Source organism: Prionailurus bengalensis, chromosome B2 (genome assembly GCF_016509475.1).
Source record: "Prionailurus bengalensis isolate Pbe53 chromosome B2, Fcat_Pben_1.1_paternal_pri, whole genome shotgun sequence".
Lineage (NCBI taxonomy): Eukaryota > Metazoa > Chordata > Mammalia > Carnivora > Felidae > Prionailurus > Prionailurus bengalensis.
In genome coordinates, this window is record NC_057349.1 from 47971822 (window position 1) to 47995086 (window position 23265).

General features: G+C 37.6%; 1 protein-coding gene across 1 annotated transcript in view; it reads left to right on the plus strand.

Annotated features, from left to right (window-relative positions):
* Nucleotides 1-19706, plus strand: part of TFAP2D (transcription factor AP-2 delta) — a 58419-nt gene extending 38713 nt beyond the window's left edge. Inside the window, exon 7 of the mRNA XM_043591636.1 lies at nt 18340-19706. Within this exon, the coding sequence (XP_043447571.1) occupies nt 18340-18559 (220 nt within the window). The 3' untranslated portion in view covers nt 18560-19706. The remainder of the gene's footprint in view (nt 1-18339) is intronic.
* Nucleotides 19707-23265: the final 3559 nt, after the last annotated feature.

The window sequence follows — 23265 nt, forward strand, 5'->3', positions numbered from 1 at the left end:
TAGAATTTTTTTTTCTAGATAATTTATGCCCTAGATGCAATGTGGAAAGGAATATATTAACTACTCAGGTAATTTCCGGTTTTAAGACTCTAAAATTCTAATGTCTTTCATGATATTTCTCATCAGTGTAAAAAATATGTTATCCTCTTTTAATAATTATCATTTAGTTTAAAAAACAATGCCAAGCAAAGACTATTACACATTAAATTTTAAAATGTTTTCAGTACCTCTCACTGATTATAAAGCTGTTGAGGAAGATACTCTATTATATAAAATAATGGGTATTTAAATGAGTTGGAATTTTATCTGCAACATCAGAGGCTTTTAAATAGAATATTTTATTTTGTATAATGCCACAAGGCTCCTCAAGATGTAATAGATACATCTTTGAAGAATAAACTTAGGGTTTACCTTCTAACAATGCACCAGATGTACCAAACATATATCTCACAGGACTTTTTTCCTACCACTTAGTTGGATTAGTGAAAGTGAGTGTAATAAAACTGGTAGAAATGGCAATGCCCAGAAATTAAGAGAAAAAGGCTTTGGAGTAGAACCATCTTCAAATCTGGACCCTGATACATGTGAGCTGGGTTGTTTTGAGGTAACATGAATTCTTTCCAAGCCTTGATTTCCCTAGCTTTAAATGGAATAAGGACCCTGTATTATATGGTGGTAGTGAGCTAAAGTGAGATAATGATTATAGACACAGGCACCAGGCTTGGTAGAGCATGCAACTCTTGATTTTGGGGTCATGAGTTCAAGCCCCACGTTGGGCATAGAGCTTACTTAAAAAAAAAACAATAAAATAAAATAAGATAAAATAAGATAATGAATATAAATAAGCATTTAGTAAATAATGTACTGTTTACCACTGATCCAGACTTAAAAGGTATGGTTTGCTTCACTGTCATATCCATACAGATATATTTTTTTCATTTTTTTTAAGTTTATTTATTTTGAGAGAGAGAGTGAGAGAGGGGAAGGGGCAGAGAGAGGGGTGGGGGGAGAGAGAATCCCAAGCAGTCTCCACACTGTCGGTGTGGAGCCTGATGTAGGGCTCGAGCCAACAAACCCTGAGATGCTTACCTGAGCTGAAATCAAAAGTCGAACGCTTAACCAACTGAGTCACCCAGGTGCCCCAATATTTTTCATATTTTTATTTGTATAAAATACAAATTTTATATACTTTATATATTTTATTTGTATAAAATACAAATACAAATATACTTTATTTGTATTTGTATAATTTTTATACAAGTTCAATTCAGAGCTTAATAAAAATTTTCATACAAATTCAATTCTCAATTTAAGGAGGTTTGTTAAGTTACCAATATACTATAAGGAAGAACATACTGTTAAAACTTGGAGAACTCAGATTTTATATGATAGCTACCAGGTTATTTCCAGTTACAGGTGCCACAGCCTTCATCAGACAGTGAGCTGTCCTTTTTCAGGCTCAAAACAAAATACAGCATCAATGTGTAAATTGAATATTAGCGACAGTGTGAAATAAATGGGCAAACCATTTGTTTGCTCAGCATAGGCACAATCTGCTAATTTGTTGATACTTTAGTTAGTTGCCAACTTAATGCCACAGAACTCCTTAGAGAAAACTTTCACTTCTAAACTTGAGCTGAATGTTTCCTGTGTGGGCTTTATATGCTCTTGCTTATCTTTCCTCATGCAGAATGTGGTAACAAGCTAGTCTGGTGTTGGCCAGAGAAGAGATAAATATATTGAAAATGGCTCTCTCCATCCTCAGCAAAAAAGGCATTATATTTTGAATGCAAAACTCTTAAGATTATGTATGGCTGCAGATTCTCAATCACAACAATTTGAAACACACAACCATACCTTAAAACAATTTAATACCACATGGTATCATAATATAAAATTTTGGTATTATTATTTATATTGAGTATTTTGTTATCATAAAGTTGTGATTTCCTATTTATGTATTTATTGGGGGAGAGAGAGAGAGAGAGAGAGAGAGAGAGAGAGAGAATCTCAAGGAGGCTCTATGCTAATAGCGATCCATCTCATGAACGGTGAGGTCATGACCTAAGCCGAAATCAAGAGTCAGACACTTAGCCAGGTGAGCCACCCAGGTGCTCCTGTGATTTCCTATTTATTATGCCTTTCTAATATTTGTTAGATTTTTCATTTACTTTGCTTTACTACATTCCAGATTACTTATTTTAATGACATCTTCTGATTTCATAATGGAAGGTAGAAGGATGATAGAAATCACTTAACTAAAATTTGCTTTATAGCAAACTTCCTAAATTGTATATTTTTTATTGTGATAAAAAGCATATAATTATAGGGGTACCTGGGTAGCTTAGTCAGTTAAGCGTCTGGCTTCAGCTCAGGTCATGATGTCCCAGTTTGTGACTTCAAGCTCTGCGTCAGGCTCTGCGCTGACAGCTCAGAGCCTGGAGCCTGCCTCAGATTCTGTCTCCCTCTCTCTCTGACCCTCTCCCACTCATTCTCTCTCTCTCTCTCTCTCTCTCTCTCTCTCTCTCTCTCTCAAAAATAAACAGTAAAAAATATTTTTAAAAAAGCACTTAATGTAAAATTTACCATCTTAACCATTTCTAAATGTATGGTTTAGCAATGTTAAATATATGCACATTGTTGTGCAACAAATCTCCAGGACTTTTTCATTTTGCAAATCTGAAACTCTATAACCATTAAACAACTCCCCATTTCCCTCTCCTGCTAGTCCCTGGCAACTACCATTCTACTTTCTGTCTCTGTGATTTTGGTCATTCTAGATGCCTCATGTAAGTGGAATCATACAGTATGTCTGTTTGTGACTAGCTTATTTCACTTAGTATAATGTTCTCAAGGTTCATCTGTGTTGTACCGTGTGTTAAATATCCTTCCTTTTGAGGCTGAATAATACTCCATTGTATGTATATGCCACACTTTGCTTATCTATTCATTCATTAATGGATACTTGGGTTGCTTCTACCTCTTGCCTGTTGTGAATTATACTGCTATGAATATGGGTATGCCACTATCCCTTTGAGATCTTGCTTTCGATTCTTTGGGATATAAACCCAGAAGTAGAATTACTATATGATATAGTAATTTTTAATTTTTTTTATTTTTTAAGAAACTGCCATAGACTTATAATATATGAGAGAGACTTTATCATACAGGATTAAGCAGGGCACAGGTAATAACCTGGGGTACTTAGGAAATGCTTTCATCTTTCAATCCACAGTACTTAGCACACAGAGTATGTCCAATAAATATGTTAATTCTTTCTCACAGTGACTGCACCATTTTACATTCTCACCAACAGTGTACAAGGGTTCTAATTCCCCGACATCCATGCCAATACTTATTATTTACTATTTTTGTTTTTGTTTTTGATAGCGGCTATCCTCATGGGTATGAGGTGATATCTCATTTTGGTTTTGACTTGTATTTTTCCAGTGATGAATGATGTGAAGCATCTTTGCATAAGCTTGTTGACCATTTATGTGTCATTTTTGGAGACATGCCTATTCAAGTTTTTTTGCCCATTGTTCTGGTTATTTGCTTTTGTGTTGTTCAGTTGTAGAAGTTATTTATATATTCTGAATGTTAACACCTTTTAGACATGATTTGCAAATATTTTCTTTCATTCTGTAGGTTGTCTTTTTTTATTGTGCTGGTTATGTCCTTTGATACACAGAAATTTTTGTGTTGTTCAACTTGCCTGTTTTTACTTTTGTTGCATGTGCTTTTGCTGTCATATCCAGGAAATCCTTGCCAAATCCGAAGTCATGAAGCTTCCCCTGTATGTTTTCTTCTAAGAGTTTAATAGTTGTAGGTCTTAAGTTTAGTTAGGTCTTTGATCCATTTTGAGTTAATTTTTATACATGGTATAACATAAGTGGCCATTTTTTTGCATGTCTTAAACTATGTCCTTTTAAATAAAAGATACATGGTTGACATTTCCAATTAAAACCCAAGTTGAAGTCTCCCAATGTAGAGCAAATTTAATGTATTTTTTTATTATGCATTTATTAAAAGAAACCTCAATAGAATAGCTTAATAGGACAGTAAAGGTCAGCTTGCTGCCTAACCTTGAAAAAGACTTCATGCTTTTTAAGTAAGCCCTTAAATCTTTCTTGGAGCTTTTTAAAAATCTCAAGGACACAAACACATTTTAAAAGATCTAATTTAATAGGTCAAGTTTAGCATTGAACTTGGGCATCTGGGTTGTTTGCAAAGCTCTGAAGTTGTTTCTGATAGTTAGACATCTTTAAGAAACAGAGCCCTAGGATGTTTATAGACTATTGACTTTTTTTTTTTTAACTTTGGAAGAGAAACAATTCTAATTCATTTTTAAAATGACACTGAGAATTGTATAAAGCTCTATCTTGTATACTAACGTGTTAAAAGGATTCTACATTTATTATTCTTCTAATAATCTGGGTAAAAATATGTCAGCATAGAATGTGTCTCCTTCATAATTTCCAACTAGCAGCAGTAACTTTAATTTTGATAGTAGTATAAGCTCAAGAGAAAAATGAATTAGAAAGGAAGCATAACACAACTTTGAAAACAGTCCATTGGTAGTCTGATTTTCTACGATTTCTGCTGAGTTCTGGGTGGAAAAGAAGTAAGGATACAGCATGGTTGAATAGGCATAGAGAATGCTGTAATTAGTAACATCAACTTGTGCTATTTTACTTGGTCAAAATACTGTTCCCATTGCAGACCACTTGAATTACACCTTACAGAGTGGCTGATTTGGTACCTTGAGAACTGTGGCTTACTTTCAGCACATTGAATGTGTCCAGGTAAAACTAGGGAATGATCTGACCTTATAAAGCACAGATAACTACTTCCAGTTTTCTGTGGTAGTTGACATATTAGTGTGATCTGGGTAACTGTACAGCAGTGACCCTTCTCCAAATTCATATCCTGGAAAGCTGCTTGTTTCCATCAAAATGACAGGAGGCAGGTTTATTCATTATTTATAGTTTACTGAATACCATCAAAAGTGGGGAGAAGACAGCAGACACCATAATACCTACTGGAAGGGGGATGAGAATTGATTGAAATCTGCAGAAGACCCTGCAAATACAATTCCCAGGAAGAGTGGTGGCAATTAGACCAAGGTGGCATTGGGCCTCTGGACAGAACACACTCAGCTCAGACAGAAACCTAGATGCCTAATTTTCTGAAATGTTAGGAATTCCCCTCTTTGCGATCTTAGGAAATCTTAACAACTTTTCCCTTCTTTGTCTCTTATATTCTGATAATTGCCTTGAATCTAAGGTCCAGTAAAAGTGTGTCTAACAACGTAAATAAGGGAAGTTAGACTATCTTTAAAGCTCAGTTCTGAAAGAGAAGCCTATCAGAAAAATGAGGAGATTTTCTTTCCCACTTTGCCTGAAATTTTATTGTTTCTTGTATTTTACTGTGGTAATGGCCAGTGGTACAAAGATTGGAACTAAAGGATTGTCCCATTCCTTGGGAACTTGTAATGTGGAGGAAAATTACTTACAAAGACTTGCAATATATGAGAAATTTTGTAATGAAGGATTAAGCACAGTAGAGGTAATTACCTGGGGTGATTAGGAAAGGCTTTCATCTATCTATCCATAGTATTTAGCACATAGTATGTACCCAATAAATATGTTAATCAATGTAGATTATGATAATATCTCTATTAGGTCTTGGATGTATTCTCCACTGGCTTATTCCCAAGGCCATGGTGTTTTAATTGAACCATGGGCTGGGGAAGTGAAATGATCAATGTGCTTAATTCTTCTGTTTGAGTCAAAAAGTGTGCTGACATCACACCTTCTCAGAAATAGACCTTTCTACTACTCCCACAGTTCCTGGAAATAAGAAATGTATAGGCAGTCCCAGATAACTGTATTTTGCTTGTGATTACATTGTCTTCATTGATTCTCAATGTTGGAAGGCCCCTTACATTTCCCATTCTCCCTCAACATTTGGATCTTCTCTCCAACATCCTTGTCAGGTTGTCACCCATTCCGGGCTTAAAAACTTTCAATGATAGACTGCTCTTTTATTACCTAGGCATCCCTTCTATCTCCACCAACTCTATTTGAAATGCCTTCCTTCCATGGAGGCAACGTCTGTCTCCCTAACATCCTACTCCTTGGGGGCCTTCCAGAGTCAGTTTAGTTCTGTTTCCCTCCCAATTTCTAAAGACAGCTCTGGTGCCTGAGTTTTCTCTTTCTGGGCTGTTCATCCCCCTTTGCTTTAGTATTCCACATATGACATGAATTCCAGTCAGCTCGACTACCTTCTCCGCAACACCCTCAAGAGAGGATGTGTGTCTCTACTTAAACATGACATGTTTGGTTTTCTCCAGAAACCGAAACTCCCAAAGTGTGTATGTTTTGTTTCTTGTTTTTATTTTTCTCATTTTGTAGGCGGTGGTGGTGGTGGGGGGGGATGGAAAAGTGTTAGGGAAGGTAATCAGCATTGGATGATTTTATTAATCTTGTGAAAGCATTCTTGCATGTCACAAGAGAAATGAAGGCATTTCAATTAAATGTCTAATTTCAAAAGAGAAAACGCCATGAAATTATACAACTAGGATTGGCATTTAAGAAGTTAAATTATTAAGCCTTCTTCAGGATGTTCTGCCAGTTCAAGGGGTCTTTCGAGACCATTTTATTTAAGAATATTCAAAATAATGAAGGATGCATGGGTGGCTCAATCAGTTAAGCCCTGCCTTCAGCTCCGGTCATGATCTTACAGTTCATGGGTTCAAGCCCCACTTTGGGCTCTGTGCTGATTTAGTATTCAGCCTGGAGCCTGCTTCAGATTCTGTGTCTCCCTCTCTCTGTGTCCTTCCCCTGCTTGCACTCACTCTCTCTCGCTCTCAAAAATGAATAAACATTTTAAAAAACTAAAAAAAATTAAGAATATTCAAAATAATGGGCCTGAATTGTGAAGAATAAAAGTCCTATATTTCCCAAACTTAAGCTCCTTTATGTAAGGTTGAAATTAAACTTTAAAACTTTAGCTTAAACTTCAAGAAACTGAGTACAATTCCCATGTGCAAAGAAAGCAACACATAGCTGTAGGTGGTCACCTTTTATTCACTAGTTAAATAAGAACAGTTTCTATTTACATAAGAGTAAAAATAGTCTCCTTTGAAGTGAAAAATTTCCTAGTAAAAATGTAGAGTAAAAATAAAATGTAGAGTAAAAAGTAAACAATTTCGCTTCCTTAGCAAACAGGTGGAACCATGATGAACTTCTTGTAGGAACCTACATTAAATTACTTAGATTAACTTAACATTGGGCAAGAAATTTAAGAGTTAAATCAGTTGCCAATATTTATCATACTTCACAAGCTGCATGGCACCAAAGCAAATGCCGCAGGAGATACACATATAAAAGCATCCCTTGAAGGTCACTTGATGGCAATTTAATGGATTTTTAGGGTCAGCACATAGAAAACTAGTAATTCAAACAATAGAAACCAGAAGAAATTGTTTCCTTTTTATTTCAAAAAAAATTTTTAATGTTTATTTATTCTTGAGAGAGTGACAGAGCATGAGCAGGGGAGGGGGACACAGAATCTGAAGCAGGCTCCAGGCTCTCAGCTGTCAGCACAGAGCCCAATGCGAGGCTCGAACCCACAAACGGCAAGATCATGACGGGAGCTGAAGTCCAACACTCAACCAACTGAGCCACCCAGGCACCCCCTGAGGCAACTGCAAGTCGCAAACATGGCCCTGTAAAACAACACATGTGAATTATTGCCTCAGGAGTGCATAGTTGGTAAAGAAGTTGGATACATTTTTATTTCAATAATTTCTATCTTTGTTGAGCTCTGGATTTGGGGAGAGTCTGGGGAGACAACACAGGATTGTGGGAAGCACTCAGGATGGGTTTCAGGGACCTAATTCTGTCTCGTCTTGTTTCCAGCTGATAGTATGGTTTTAGAGGTGACATTTTACCAGTCTGGCCTCTGCATGTTCATCTATAAATTAATACATTTAAGTTGGATGATCCCTAAGGTTCATTCTACACCAATGATCTTTTTTTTTTTTTTTTAACGTTTATTTATTTTTGCGACAGAGAGAGACAGAGCATGAACGGGGGAGGGGCAGAGAGAGAGGGAGACACAGAATCAGAAACAGGCTCCAGGCTCTGAGCCATCAGCCCAGAGCCTGACGCGGGGCTCAAACTCTCAGACCGCGAGATCGTGACCTGGCTGAAGTCGGACGCTTAACCGACTGCGCCACCCAGGCGCCCCTACACCAATGATCTTTTACCCTATTCTCCATTTCCTGCTCCCTGTTAAATCATTATTCTATTCTGTGTTCCCATATGATCTCATTTTTTTCTCTTTATGTTTCAGAAAATTGTTCATTTTAAAAAGTTGACAATTGAATAAAATTCATCTAAGAAAGCACAGAGCCCTAAGCTTAGCATTTCTATTCCCTTATTCTAAATAGAAAATATAAATTGCCTGATAGGGAGAAATATAAGGAGATGGTTAATTTATTCCTAAAAACTCTATTCTTATATGCAAAAATAGGGTGCAGATGTCAAAAATATCTTCACCTTCAAAGAGTTGACTAGAATGTGACTGACTTGAGTCTTTCCTAATGCACATGCAATGATCACATCCTTAGCCTCCTTTGCTAATGAGCTGGATTGAAGTAAAATGGAATCACAAGGACTCAATCCCCTTTGGGACCTGAGTAAGTGGCTGAGAAGAGCAGGAAGAATGAGACCTTATGATCGTAGATGGGCAACACATCACCCAGTCTGGCAGAGATTCAGGGCTGTCATAAATACACTTCTCCAAAGTGAGTTTTGTAGAACATTAGCCTCATGAGATGCTCCTTGAAAGTGTCTCATGGTCAAGTGTTTTATGGTTCAGGAAACCCTGCCTATTATACTCTCCTTGAAGTATGCCAGTTACACATTAGCATATCAAAAGCTCCCAGAACCCTTTATGAATGGAAGAAATGCTTAGCCCCATGTTTCCAAAACGCGATCACAGGAACTCTTTTTTTCTCAGAATAACTATTCACATCCCATGAAACTCAGGTTCTACAGAAGTTCTTGGGGGAAATGCTAAGTTCTTCATTCTCTTTTTCTGGGAAGGATAGCAGACATGGTAGTTAGGTGGTACTTCTTGGCGCTAGGGGCACATACCCAACTTCCTGGTTGCATTTAAATTGAATAGGTACCATTTAAAAAATACTAATGTTTTGGACCTATACCAAAGTAATTAAATCAAGATCTTTGGAGTCGGACCCGCACTTTGGTATCTTTTAAGACGCTCCCTGGGTGGACTTTGGTAGCTGTATCTGGGGATACCACCAGCTGAAGGAAGCACAGAACACTTGTGAGTGCTGGTAAGGCCTTGCTAATAAGTACATCTCAGTAACTTGTCACCACCAGAGAACTATATACCTTAATTATGCTCCTTAATTAAATTCCATTTTATTTTTTTTAATTTTTTTTTCAACGTTTTTTAATTTTATTTTTGGGACAGAGAGAGACAGAGCATGAACGGGGGAGGGGCAGAGAGAGAGGGAGACACAGAATCGGAAACAGGCTCCAGGCTCTGAGCCATCAGCCCAGAGCCTGACGCGGGGCTCGAACTCATAGACCGCGAGATCGTGACCTGGCTGAAGTCGGACGCTTAACAGACTGTGCCACCCAGGCGCCCCTAAATTCCATTTTAAAAGCACTTAGGACCATGGGACAATATAATCTATGTAGAAAATAAGCTCAATCAGACAGTTTCTCTCTTCCTTTATATCTGTAGCCAGTTAGGCTACAAAGGGTAGATGCCATCAAGTTTTGGGAGGATAAGCCCCAGCTACTTTCTCTGGGTGAGGTCTCTGTCCATGGCCTATATTCAGGGTTTGTGCTACCTCAGAGAGATGAAGCGCCTTACCCTCACAGCCCTGAAAAGAAGTAAGGTTTTGCAGAAAAGCCCCACAATCCTTTGCTGGTGTTCTCCAGGGGCTGGTTCCCAGCCATCTGCCTCACGACTGTTCTCAGGAGTAGAAGAAGGCATTTTGCTGACTGTCACCTAAAACTGTAGTGGGGAGTACGGACTAAGCCTCAGGCTACATTTGGACCTAAACCTGCAGTAGCTGAATAATCCGGGAGGGAAAGAGGAGGCTTGTCTTCCCTTTAAACCTTGCTGCCTGCTTCCTCTAGAGGCCAAAAAACAAAAACTGAGGTTGGTGACAGTGGCATTTGTATGCAATTTGGGAAATCAAAGATCTATGATAGCAAACACCTATTGGAATGATGCAACATAACAAAATAATGAGAATAATAATCCAGACTGTTTCAACCTTTACAAAGAGAAGTTTGCTTGTCAAACATTTTCCAGGTAGAAAGTTGGAATTTGACAAAATGAAATTAGCTTTTACTCTAATTACCTGAATGATGATGGGGGTGATTTTCTCTTGATTCTCTGCCTTCCAGTGTGTAGCATAATAGTATCTATTATATCCATCTTTTTGTGTCCCACAAGAAAGCTAAAAAAATCCATCCATGGTTGTCAGACACACCTGAGTGACCTAGTCTTCAGTGGCAAATACTAATGAGGCTTCCATCTCCTTTTCAATGCATTTGATTTGTTTTTTTGTTTTTTACTTTTTTTTCTACTAAGTAGGCTCCACACTCAACGTGGGGCTTGAACTCAAGACCTAGACATCAAGGGTAGCATGCCAGGCCCCCCACCCTTTCAGTATATTTTAATTCAGTATTTGCTTATTTTTTAGAAAGAATGTGCTGAATCCTAGGTCCAACTGTTGCCAAGATAGGAAGAATTCAGGGGAAGATTCCATAGGAGTTTGCTTTAGGCTATGTTTTTATTAATTGCTGTTTTGTTTAAATTAGTTTAGACAAATCAATTAAAGTAATGATAGTGTATTTCTGAAGGACAGCTAGAACAATATGGGAAAAGTTTTGTAACATTTCTCTGGCCTACAACAAAGCTAGTGGAATATAAACCATATTTACTTAGATTAAGAAAAGTAAAATAGCTCTTGTTCCTCAGGTAGTTATCTATTGAGAATCCTATGTTAATTTATATTCCAAGTAAGCATTGAAGCTTTGGAGACTTTCAAGATAAACATATAAGGCCTTAGCTAGAAGCAAAAAATGCACTTACCCAGAGATCATAAGGTGTGAAGAGAAGTTTGTGAAATTTCTATTATATGCAAATTTCCTGATAGGTTCTCATCAATAATGTCAGGTAGTTTATAAGTATAAACACTGAGTTAAAGATAGACTGTTCTTAACATCTTATTAGCAAAATCACACAGGGAAAAAGAAGAAAGGATTCTAATTTATTCTCTTTCAAATAGCAATCTCTTCTTTCCCATCTGTTATTTCTTTTTAATTTTTTTAAAATGTTTATTCATTTTTGAGAAAGAGAGAGAGATAGGGAGAGACACAGCATGAACAGGGGAGGGGCAGAGGGGAAGGCACAGAAAGCAAAGCAGGCTCCAGGCTCTGAGCTGTCAGCACAGAGTCCCATGCGGGGCTCGAACTCATGTACCATGAGATCATGACCTGAGCCAAAGTCTGACCCTTAACGGAGTGAGCCACCCAGGGACCCCATCCCATCTGTTATTATTACCTCTTGCATTTCTGTCTCAATTTCTTCATTTTTAACCCTACTAATAGAGAACAGAGTTTGAACTGCTGCAGTACATTTTCCCTTAAAAAGTTAAATTCTATCATCAGTAGAGCTTATTTGGGTCAAGCCCATTGGTCAAGAAGAGATTAGGATGACACCCTATAAAAAGACAAAAAAGCAGTATAAGTCCACAGGTACACATGCACACACAGACATACTCCCTCCTTAGAAAGGGTGGTTCTAACCCTGTGCTCTCCCTCCAATTGCTAAAATGGGAACATACCCTAACGCTCAGGGGGAAAGTCCAAAGTAGAACATTACCTTTTGGATCCAGCATAGTTACTATCTTCCTGAGCTGAGGCCAATTTGAAAAGATGGTTTATATTGCAGAAAGATGCTCTTGAGAATGTTAATTGGGGGGACCTAGCAGAATAGGAGTTTTTAAAACCATGAATAAAATTAAGAAAATGACTATTAAATAGAAGTTACATTTTCTCTAACATCAGGTGCCATAAATGATAGCAGTCTGGATTTTCTCAGCAGGTAATTGTATTGCTCACAGTCAGTTGTCAGACCCTTCCTGCTCCTCAGTGTGAAATTAGTAATAGGAAAATGAAGTCAATGAGCTGGAATCTATCTAGTTAGAGAGAGAGAGGGAATAGATGAAGGTAAATATAGCTTGTAAGCCTGACTAGCTGTGATCTAAACCTCAAATTCTGACCTTTGCTTTTTTAGTTTAGACTTACTGATTTGGGGAGCCTTTCTCTGAGAATTGCTCTTGGTGCAGATCTCTCTGTCAGTATACTGCAAGTGGATATGTTTCCCTTAATCTCACCTAAATTTCACACCATTGGTTTTGGCCCACCACCTACACTTTTTACCACATTAAGGTATTTTAAAATTTTGGTTCCATTATCCAACATAGGAATTTTCCTCTCTATTTTCATGCCAGCACTTAAATCTATGATGCCTTCAACCACATTGTCAATTAACATGGCAAGCAGAGTGTGATGAATGGGAGAGTCTTGCAGAACTCCACTGGAAACACCCTTCAAGGTTGACAAATGCCCTCAGTCTGCACTTTGGGCATCATTATCCAACCAGCTGTGAGTCTATCTAAGTTGCCCTCATCTAGCTCACTTGCCCCCTCTCCTTATTTGGGGAGATTTTGTCAGATGCTTTGGTAAAATTCTATAGTAAAGTACATTGTTAGTCCTTTAATAACACTTTTATTTAAAAAAAAAATACAGTTACTGGGGCATCTGGCTGGCTCAGACAATGGAGCATGCAACTCTTAATCTCAGGGTTGTAATTTCAAGCCCCACAGTGGATGTAGAGATTACTCAAAAATTTTTAAAAATCTTAAAAAAAAATACAGTTACTTTATTGGGCTCGCCACTGAACCCATGCAGCACTTCTGTGGTCACTTCCCTTTTTAAAATATTAATACTTCAGAATTCTAAGAACCCATCATATGAACAAAGTGTGATAAACCCATTCAGTGGACTACTTAATCAACAATAAAAAAATAATCTATTGATAAACACAGCGTGGAAGAATCTCAGAATTATTATGCAAAGTGAAAAGAGCTAGACTTTATTAGACTTATTATATAGACTTTATTATTTGGTTTATATGACAGTTGGGGAAAAAGGAAAAACTGTAGGGATAGAAATTAAAGCACTGATTCCCAGGAGTTGGAGGGGAAGAGGGGAATATTGACTGAAAAGGAACATGAGGACACATTTTGGGTAACTGTAGTGATTACACAAGTGTATGAGTTCATCAAAATTCAACAGACCGTATACCCAAAAAAGATAAATATTCCCCTACGTAAATTTAACTTCAATGTACCTGATTTTAAAAATGTCCCATTACAAGAACCTTGTTAAAGGATGAGTTAAATGTAATTAAATATGCTAGAGTTTCTGAACTCTGTCTCTTTTTCCCTTCTTTGATTACTTAAAAAAATTTTTTTTAAGTTTATTTATTTTGAGAGAGAGAGAGAGAGAGAGAGAGAGAGAACAAGTGGGGGAGGGGCAGAGAGAAGGATAGACAGAATCCCAAGCAGGCTCCACACCATCAGTGTCATGGCCAATGCAGGGCCCAAACTCAGGAACGTGAGATTGTGACCTGAGCTGAGATCAAGAGTCATAGGCTAACTGACTGCGCCACCAAGGCACCCCATCCCTTGCTCTGATTATTAAGGCGGGTTACTCTGTTCTATTTCATGCTTCCTCTTCAATCTTCCAGGAATTTTCAAAGATTACCTAACAACTCCAGTGTCTAAAAAACACATGTGTGTTTTCTTTATCCTGAAATAGTTTCCTATACTTAAAAAAAAGAAAAGTCTCAACTCCATTCCTTATACCATTGCCAGTTTTAAAGATTAAACTCTCTGAAAAGAAAGCAAAGTATCTTACTTACCATTTAATCTTTCATATGCTAACATAGCACTGTGTTCCCTCCAAACCTTGGGCCCTTTTCTGCAATGTTCCTCTTCCTCGGTCTTGGAACAGAAATTTAAACTACATCCTACTACTCTGGGCTTCAGAGACTCCCAAATGAAATCAGGGAACTTTAGCCTTCTGTTAAGTCAATCATTCTGGACACTGAGGTACCCAGCCCCTTCTCTTCCCAGGGGCTGCTGCCTCAGGAGGTCACCAGAAGCCACTGTGCTGACAGTGGGCAATGTCAGGAAGAATACGGGTTGATGATAGTGTCGCATCTCAGCCCTGTTTGTTTTCATTGTTGCTGTTTGTTTGTGGTTTATTTTTATCTTGACAACTCTTCATTTTTTTTTTAAGATTAGACTATAACTTTTGATTACCGATTTATAGTAAGAGCTCAAACCGCAAAGTTTTAGAGATACAGATAACATCTTATTTGCCAGTACATTAAGATCTAGCATACTTTGGGGCACCTGTGTGGCTCATCTGGTTAAGCATCCAACTCTGGATTTCAGCTCAGGTCATGATCTCACAGTCTTGGGATTGAGTCCCACATCCGGCTCAGTGCAGAGACTGAGTGGGATTCTGTCTCCCTCTCTCTCTGTCCCTCCCCTGCTTGTGTGCGCTCTCTCTCTCTCTCTCTCTCTCTCTCTCTCTCTCTCTCTCAAAATAAATAAGCTTAAAAAAAAAAGAAAGATCTGGTGTACTTTGATTATCACTTGGGCTCTGAGGTCACCCATATAGCTCTCAGTCCTCCTCCTTACTTTGGTGACTGAGATCTTACCCTCATCTGTCTGTTGTCATCCCATGGTCTTGCCAGGCTCTAGTGTTACCATTTTGGAGGGTATGTTACTCCTTTCTCCTCAAAATTCTTTTTAAGTCCTCTCATAACTTTGGCGAGTGTCTACTCTTTGGCAGGAGCACACCTTCTATTTCTTAATCATGGGACCAGGAAACTGGCACATGTTTTTCAACATCATCCAAGGAGCTTTGATGGGTGGGTGGACTTTGGATCAGCTGAGGAGAAGAAGGAGGGCAAACAAAGGTGCCCAAGTAGGAATGGCCATCACAGGTTTGGGGATAGAAAAGCTTAGAGCCTGAGATAAGCCTTTCAAAATAAAGAACTAGAATACATGATCACAAAGGGTGGAGGAAGGAGGCCTGAGAAATGCAAATATGATATGAAATCTGATGCGGTGTTTGTATCGTCTGCCACCTTCAGCAAAAATGTTGAAAATGTGCCATGAAGATGACACATTGAGCGCAGTGCTAGTTGTCTCTTTCACTTGTCTGGTTCGGGAGGAGAAACTTTTCGATGAATTTGAATTAGAACTTTTACATTTTGACTATCTACTTCAAACCGTCATGGCAACTGTTTAACTCAGGTAGTAATATTTGTTTGTGAAATGCTCTCTGAGATTAATCTGATGAAAATATATGCAAATGCCAAGTATAATTTTAATATTAAGCCTGTGGCTGAAAATGTTATTTTCCAAAGGCAAAAATTGATCTCTGTTGTAAAAGATTTTGGAGATTTGACTAACAGATCACCTTAGTTTGTTTTCTGTCTAGGACTGAAAGTCAGCCTTATCCTTTCTGTTTTTACTTTTGTTTTTCTGTAGATTCTACATTATTCCTCTTCTCTTTTTTTGTATGTCACTATGAATGAAATATAAACCTATTTTTTCCGGAGTGGTTGGTGCTAACAGAATAGCATGATGTTTCCAGAAATTTCTTTTAATCATCCTGTGATTTCACACTTTTTTTGTGTGCTATTCTAATACAACATTACATTACTTGAAATATTTGGATTTATAAACCTCACTGAAAACTGCTAGAACAGAAACCATCTTTTGTACTTATTATCATCCTATGTAGTCTGTCCTGTGTGTTTTTTAATGTGCAGGTAATGTTAAATGAAGGAATGAACACAATTTACATAACATATTTTTCCATGTTGAAAGATAACATTATAAACAGTTACTTTTCTTTAAGTTTTATTTATTTATTTTTATTAAAGTCTAATTAACATACCATGTTATATTAGTTCTGGGTATACAACACAAGAAATACCTTTTCTCATGTTGAAGATTCTACAGTCAATTTTAGGCTCTTCTATTGAACTCCAATTTCCATAACCTTCTGTCCATATCCTGGGTTTAAAGGACAGCATCCTAAGCTTTAGTACCTGTGGACTGAGGCTTAGGGTTGGAAAGAAACTTGCAGATGTTTTAGTAAGACTGTTATCATCTTACAAAGCTAAAAAACTTCCTCCAGATCACAAAGTGCCTAAAGTCAGAGCCCGAGTGAAGACTTGGCACATTTGGGTCTCAGTGCAGGACAAAGGTGACAACGCATCCTGCTAATGATCCGTTGCATATTATAGAAGCAAGAAAGGCCATCTGCCAAGAAAGGAGACCAGCTTAAAAACTGTTCATCATGGTGACAACTCTTCTCCACATTTATATAGGCCTGTCCGCTTTGTTCTTGAGTTTTAAAAACCTTGATCTTAGACAGAACAAGTGAGTAAGAAGAATGATCATCTTCCAGGATTACAAGTCTGATAAGATCTATCAGACTCGCTGATAGATCTTAAAGCATATGGATTCCTTTCCAGTTTTCTCATTGAGATATGGAGCTGAAGTCAGTTTTCCCACTCAGCAATGCAAGATACTATAGCAAAGATATGCAGATGTTTGAACTCAAAGTTTGAGAAACTAAGCTAAAACTGCCAATAGAATGTGATTTCTCAAAAAAAAAAAAAACCCAAAAAACAAAAAACGACAACGACAAAAACAAAAACAAACAAACAAACAAAAGAGTAACACATACCCACATCCTGGGAAGAACATAAGCACAGAGGCAGTACAGAATGTTAGATCTGTCAGGCAAATTACCTAACGTCTCTGGGCATTACTTCATCTGTAAAATGGAAATAATAATACCTCATTTTTAGTGTTGTTTCCAGAATTATATAAAGTGATACAGAATGAAGCACATAGAACATGGCCTGGCATAGATTCAGAACTCAAATATTGGCTATTAACTTTAATATTTAACCTAGTGAAACTAAATTCTGCATACTCTTCCATAGATAAAGAGGGCAGTTACAACCAAGAGAACATGGCACTATAGAGGAAAATAAAATTCATCCAGTGGTACAAAGAGCTCTAAACAGGAATAAAGCATGAGAAGAGAGGCAGTTTGTAATCAGAGCCAAACATTTAGACATTAATGGATATCTTCACTCAGTTATTTTTGTGGATGCAGCCATGATTAATTCTTCTACTGCTCCAATCAATTCCATTTATTGTCCAGACTCCCTGATAGACCTTAAAGCATATGGATTCCTTTCTAGCTATCTCATTGAGAAATGGAGCTGAAGTCAGTTTTCCCACTCAGCAATGCAAGATATTATAGCAAAGATATGCAGATGTTTGAACTATGATGGTATCTTATATTTCAAATTTTGGTGTGCATAGTTGTCTAAGCACTGACTATTCTTACCTTCTAAATAAATGAAGTCTTAAGACTTTTTCCTTTTTTTAAATTTTTTTTAATGTTTATTTATTTTTGAGGCAGAGAGAGACAGAGCATGAATGGGGGAGGGTCAGAGAGAGAGGGAGACACAGAATCTGAAGCAGGCTCCAGGCTCTGAGCTGTCACCACAGAGCCTGACACGGGGCTTGAACTCAAGGACCGTGAGATCATGACCTGAGCCAAAGTCGGACACTTAACCGGCTGAGCCACCCAAGTGCCCCAACTTTTTCCTTTTTTTAAAAAAATCTTTATGTATTTACTTTTGAGAGAGAGAGAGAGAGAGAGAGAGAGAGAGAGAGAAAGGAGCAGAGAGAGAATCCCAAGCACGCTTCATGCTGTCAGCGTGGAGCCAGTTGTGGGCCTGAGGTCACAAATTGTGAGACCATGACCTGAGATGAAATCAAGAATCAGATGCTTAGCTGACTGAGCCACCCAAGCACTCATTTCTTAATGAGATAGAGAATCAGAGCTAAATCATGTATTAAACACCTAGACTTGCTAATCATTAATGTATATCAAGTCTATCAATGACAAATCTTCTAGATGCATCCTGAATTTCTTATGGTCAAAAGCAATACATTGACTTGTGTTCTGCCTTTCATTATGGTTGACACTATTTAGGACCACAATAAATGCCTGTTTAATTGAACGTTCTGGGTTAAGTGGTTGTTCTGTATCATACTGTAAGTTGTTCATTTCTTTTTTTCCTACCACTTCTCATTTCCAGTTTGATCACTCATGGCTTTGGGACTCCAGCAATATGTGCAGCCCTAAGCACTTTCCAAACAGTCCTCAGTGAAATGCTGAACTACTTGGAAAAACACACTGCCCACAAAAATGGCGGAGCGGCGGATTCTGGCCAAGGACATGCCAACTCGGAGAAAGCCCCCCTGCGGAAAACTTCAGAGGCTGCCGTGAAAGAGGGCAAAACAGAAAAGACAGACTAGCTACATCAAACAGAATCTATTTCTAGAGAGTCTTGCTGCTGATATTTTTTCTAATATATATATCATTGAGGGTGATTAATCTTCAGTGGACCAAATCTCTACCCTCCCCCAACCCTCCATAAAAAAAAAAAAATGGAAATGAAAAATGAAACAAAAAGGACAACCCCCCCAAAAAAAAGAAAAAAAAAGGAAAACAGCAGTGTAACCGTGTGATGAAATTGTCACTTTTTAATTTTATGTTATGATAAACTTTTTGTGCACGTAATTTATTGTTCCGGATTATATACATCACAGTTTTTAAGCACTTCTGGACTCTGGAGAGGCAGCACATGCTTTTTCACATCTAACGGATGCACTTTCTTATCCAACTATGTAGTTAGGGATTAGAAAGCATGACCAACTGGAATCCATCACCAGTGCTTACAGCTCCAGTCTTTCTTCACTTAATTCCCTGGTAACAGAAGAGTGCCTCTTTCCATTAAATAGACCAGTCTGGCAATCAATCCATCAATAAATGCTTTGGGAACTGAAAAGGGCAGTCATGAATCTTTGTCCTGTGAATTGACAGAAATTCTAAAATTTTGGTCACCCCACTTATATTTTGGTTAAGCCCACTTAACTACCAGTGCCTTGGTGGTATTTCAAAATTCCAGAAAACTCTGCCCTCTTTATGTATGACCATTCCCACCCCACCCTAAGATCTACCCCCTCTCCATAACTAAGAAGACACAGCATAATATTGAAGAGATAAGAGATGAACTCTTCCATTCATTTTCTTTGCATCCCCAGCCTAAGAGTTCAAGGAAGTAGACTGCACTTAGTGGCTCTTGGCAGGATGGCTAAAGGAAAGGGTAGCTTTGCTGCTTTTGGCTCCTGAAGGAGAAGCAGTGGTATTGTGTTGCCTGGAAAAGCATGGAAATAAGAACAGTGATGTTTCCAGGAATCCTTGCCCCTCAGAGAGAGGAGAGGAGCCCAAGGGACTAGTGGAGGCTCCTTGAAGTGCTGGTGGTCAATGATTGTATGGTTAAAATATGAACCGTTTTTTTCTACCTTTGTGCTTCTTCTACATGCCTGATGGCTGTGTTCTAAACCTTTAGAGGCACAGAAGCATTCGGGTCTGTGTTCAATAAAGAAAACAAAACCAGAATGATCAGAGAAGACTTTTGCTTTTAAGATGCCTCCTTTTTTTATAGCTTGTTCTGTACCTTCATTGTCCTTTAGTTAAGACACTGAAAACGAGGTTCCTGGCTGCAAAGGCCAGGGGCTAATTGAATGAAAGTTTGGTCCATTTAAACCTGAACGTGTCAAGAAACCTGATTTGTTCCACACTGTACTGACCTTTCTATTGTTAACAATTGTCAAACTTCTAGGCAAATAAAGATGTAGGTCATCGTCTACGAAAAAAATTATTTTAATAATATATGGACTCCTGATACTAAGGTTAGCATGAAAATATTGTCCTCTTCTTAACACATTTCAATTACTTTCAAAAAGTCTCTGTTGTATTATAATCCCATGGGGAATATTACTATTATTTTTAATTGAGAAGAAATTGCTCAAGATTTTTCATGTAGAGCACACAAGATATTTTTACCTAATAATAATTCTTAAAGTTATTTGACCTTTATCTTCAATCTTGTACAGAAAAGAAGAACAATAATCAATGAAAATCTAAATTTTCTAGACTAAATTCAATTAACAGAAGACACTACTAAGGCATTCTATAATAAAGGGGTTTTATAGTTATACTGTAGAAGAGCTTAAAATAAATGTAACAGTAATGAGTTGTGATTTCATGTGTTTACCTAGTTCCATGTTTTAAATTTTGCCATTACTCATGGTTTAAAAGTTTTTTGAAATAAAATAGAATAAAGCAGGAATTCTGCCGCAGTTCCAAATTTCATCACAAAATAAATTATTCCATTTTACATGAAATTTCCCATATTGTAAAATATACACATGAAACAGAAATGAATATTTCAGTTTAATAAGTAGTAGGAAGGCTATATACAGATAATGTGGGCTATTAACATTTCCTTAATGAAATTTCCACATTAATGCTCTTTTATTCCTTTTATTATTAACAGTTACATATGTATTTAATATGGCATTTTGATATGCATATCTGCTAGATACTTAATGTAGTTATATACCATGTCAAATGTTCACCAATAATCAGATGAAAAATTAGATCTGGCTTACAGTATCACCTTCTCCACCCATAGTTGTGACTAGCTGGGGTTCTTAACACTTCAATGGGGTGGTATTATTTATTAGCCTTGGAAACAAAAGTATAACTATAAAAAACTACAGTGCATATTATTTACCAGGATTCTGGGTGTCTTAAGAGCCTTAAATGGACAGCACCCATTGTTTAACTTAACCAGCCATTAGGCCATAAATGAATTGATGGACTGGTCATGTTTAGAGTCATTTATTATCATATTCTAATAGACATTGTTAACATACCAACTTTTGCCTTGTATATAATAGGTACTCAACACTTTTTAAATAAATGAGTAAATGAATGTGTGTGTGTTCTTTGTCCAAAATGGGCCAAAGGACCTATTACTTTTGATTTATATTTTATTTTCCCTCAATACTCAGTGCTTCAATCTGGCTTGCTTCTTCCATGGTAATTTATAAATAACTCTTTTTATTTGAGTAAGATCACATTTCCACTGTATCACATTAGTTTCAAGTAGATACATTTAATATAGAACAATAAAGAAAACTGGGTAGGTATCAGAATTTTCACAAAAGTGAAATTATAATCAGTATCATAGTTTATACTGAAGGTAGCTCACAAAAATCTATTTGATTTTCAGTGTTATACTAAGTAATAAAGCAATGAAAATTTTTTTCAGGTTATTGCCCAGAAAAATTGTCCAAATCTCTCATACTTATAATTAATAATAAATGTAAAATTTTTATATTTAAACTTTTGAAAGATGAAGACAAATTCCTATGAAAAGAAATGTCTAAGGCTGTTTCAATAACCAATTTAAATGCCACCTCCATGGCTATCTCATTAGACTTAAGTTTGGTGGTTCTAGAAAAATAAATGAAACTCTGAATTACTCTATTTTTCTCCTCTGGAAAGATCAGCACTGGAAGGTTCCTAGCCCATTCTCCTGCTCTCTTCTTTTCAGATGCTTTGAAAATAGGAATAATTTTTTCTGGCTTTGCAGTTCCCTTTTCCTTTTCCTTCTTGGAGGGCATATTCTATTCTATGTCTAGGACAGAGTATGACCCTTTAGCACACCCAGGAACCCCCTGACCCTACTGTGACAGTGCTAAGAATTTGACTTCCTGTCACCTGCTGCTTTCAAGGTAAATGTGTCAATAAATAACCTTGTTAATGATAAGTAAAATAGTATAATCCCATTTTCCTGTATTTTCTTCCTTCTATGCCTCATTGGAAGCATTTTAGAGCAATGTAATTTTTAAAATGTATCAGAATCCTTTACACAAGGAGCGTGCTGTGTCCTTACAAAATCCAAGTCAATATGTGACAGGTAGCATGGCGTAGTGACTAAGAGTATAGACTCTAAAGCCAAATTACCTGGTTCAAATCATGGCTTTTCCCACTTACTACTGAACCTCTCTGTGCCTTCATTTCCCCATTTGTAAAACAAGGCTACTAATAGGTACCTACTCTCATATTACTGTCAGAACTAAAGAATTAATGTTATCTAATCTGTTAAGAGCAAATAGGGGCATAGTTAGTGCTGTGTGAGTGTTAGCTAGTGTCTTTAGTACTTAGCTTGGACAAGCAATTTTTAAAATCTAGATATCAGTCTCTCTTCAGTTTATTGGACCCTTTCTATATGCCAGGCTCTGTCCTAGAGGCTGAAAATACAGAGTAGAATAGAACATTTGTTTTCAAGTTTCTCACAGTCTCCTGTGAAGACTCTAGCCATTAGAACATGGTATCATAGTGAAAATGTGCACAAGTTGCTCCAACACAAACCAGAGTAACTTCCAGGGAACTGGAGAGGAGAGCATAGAGGGTGGGAGATGGGGGTTATGATCAGGGAAACAGAAAGGTGATCAAGAAAAGAGGGACGTTATGGTTCTGGGTGATTTCAAAACATTTGGGGCAGGATGCTATTTTGAAAACTAACAGATTTACCTTGTAGTTCTTGTTATTCCTACCTTCCTCATCCTCTTGGAGCAGCTAACATTTTGTCTCTACTGCCTCAAGGCAGGAATGTGACCCAGTGGAATGCAGGCAACAAAAGAGTTGAACTTCTGTACAAGTTTTCAGTTTTAAAATCTCAGGCCCTAAAGGAGGAATTGAGGTTTAAAAGCGTATCAGTCAGGACCTTTTTCTTCCCTACACACACACACACACACACACACACACTGGAGAACAGAATATAGTCCCTGTGTTGGGGAAAGAATGAGAGAAAAAAGAAAGTGCAGCTATCATTGATCTCTCAGAGAATGGGCTATGTCCTTGAGGGTGAGGTTGGAGACAGAGGCAACTATGTCCCCATCCCAGAGGAAAGCCCAGCAAAGGAAGAGGTCCCAGCAGAGTGCAGAACCGGGAACTGTATGTGTTATGTGTTTAGGCAGATGGTTCAGAGCCTCGCAGTGTTTCTCCCAAGGAGTTTCTCTTCAACATGGTACCAGGATTTATGGGTACAAGCAGAAAACAAAGCTGCAGCAATTCCTGCACCGTGGAGGGATACAGCAGCAAA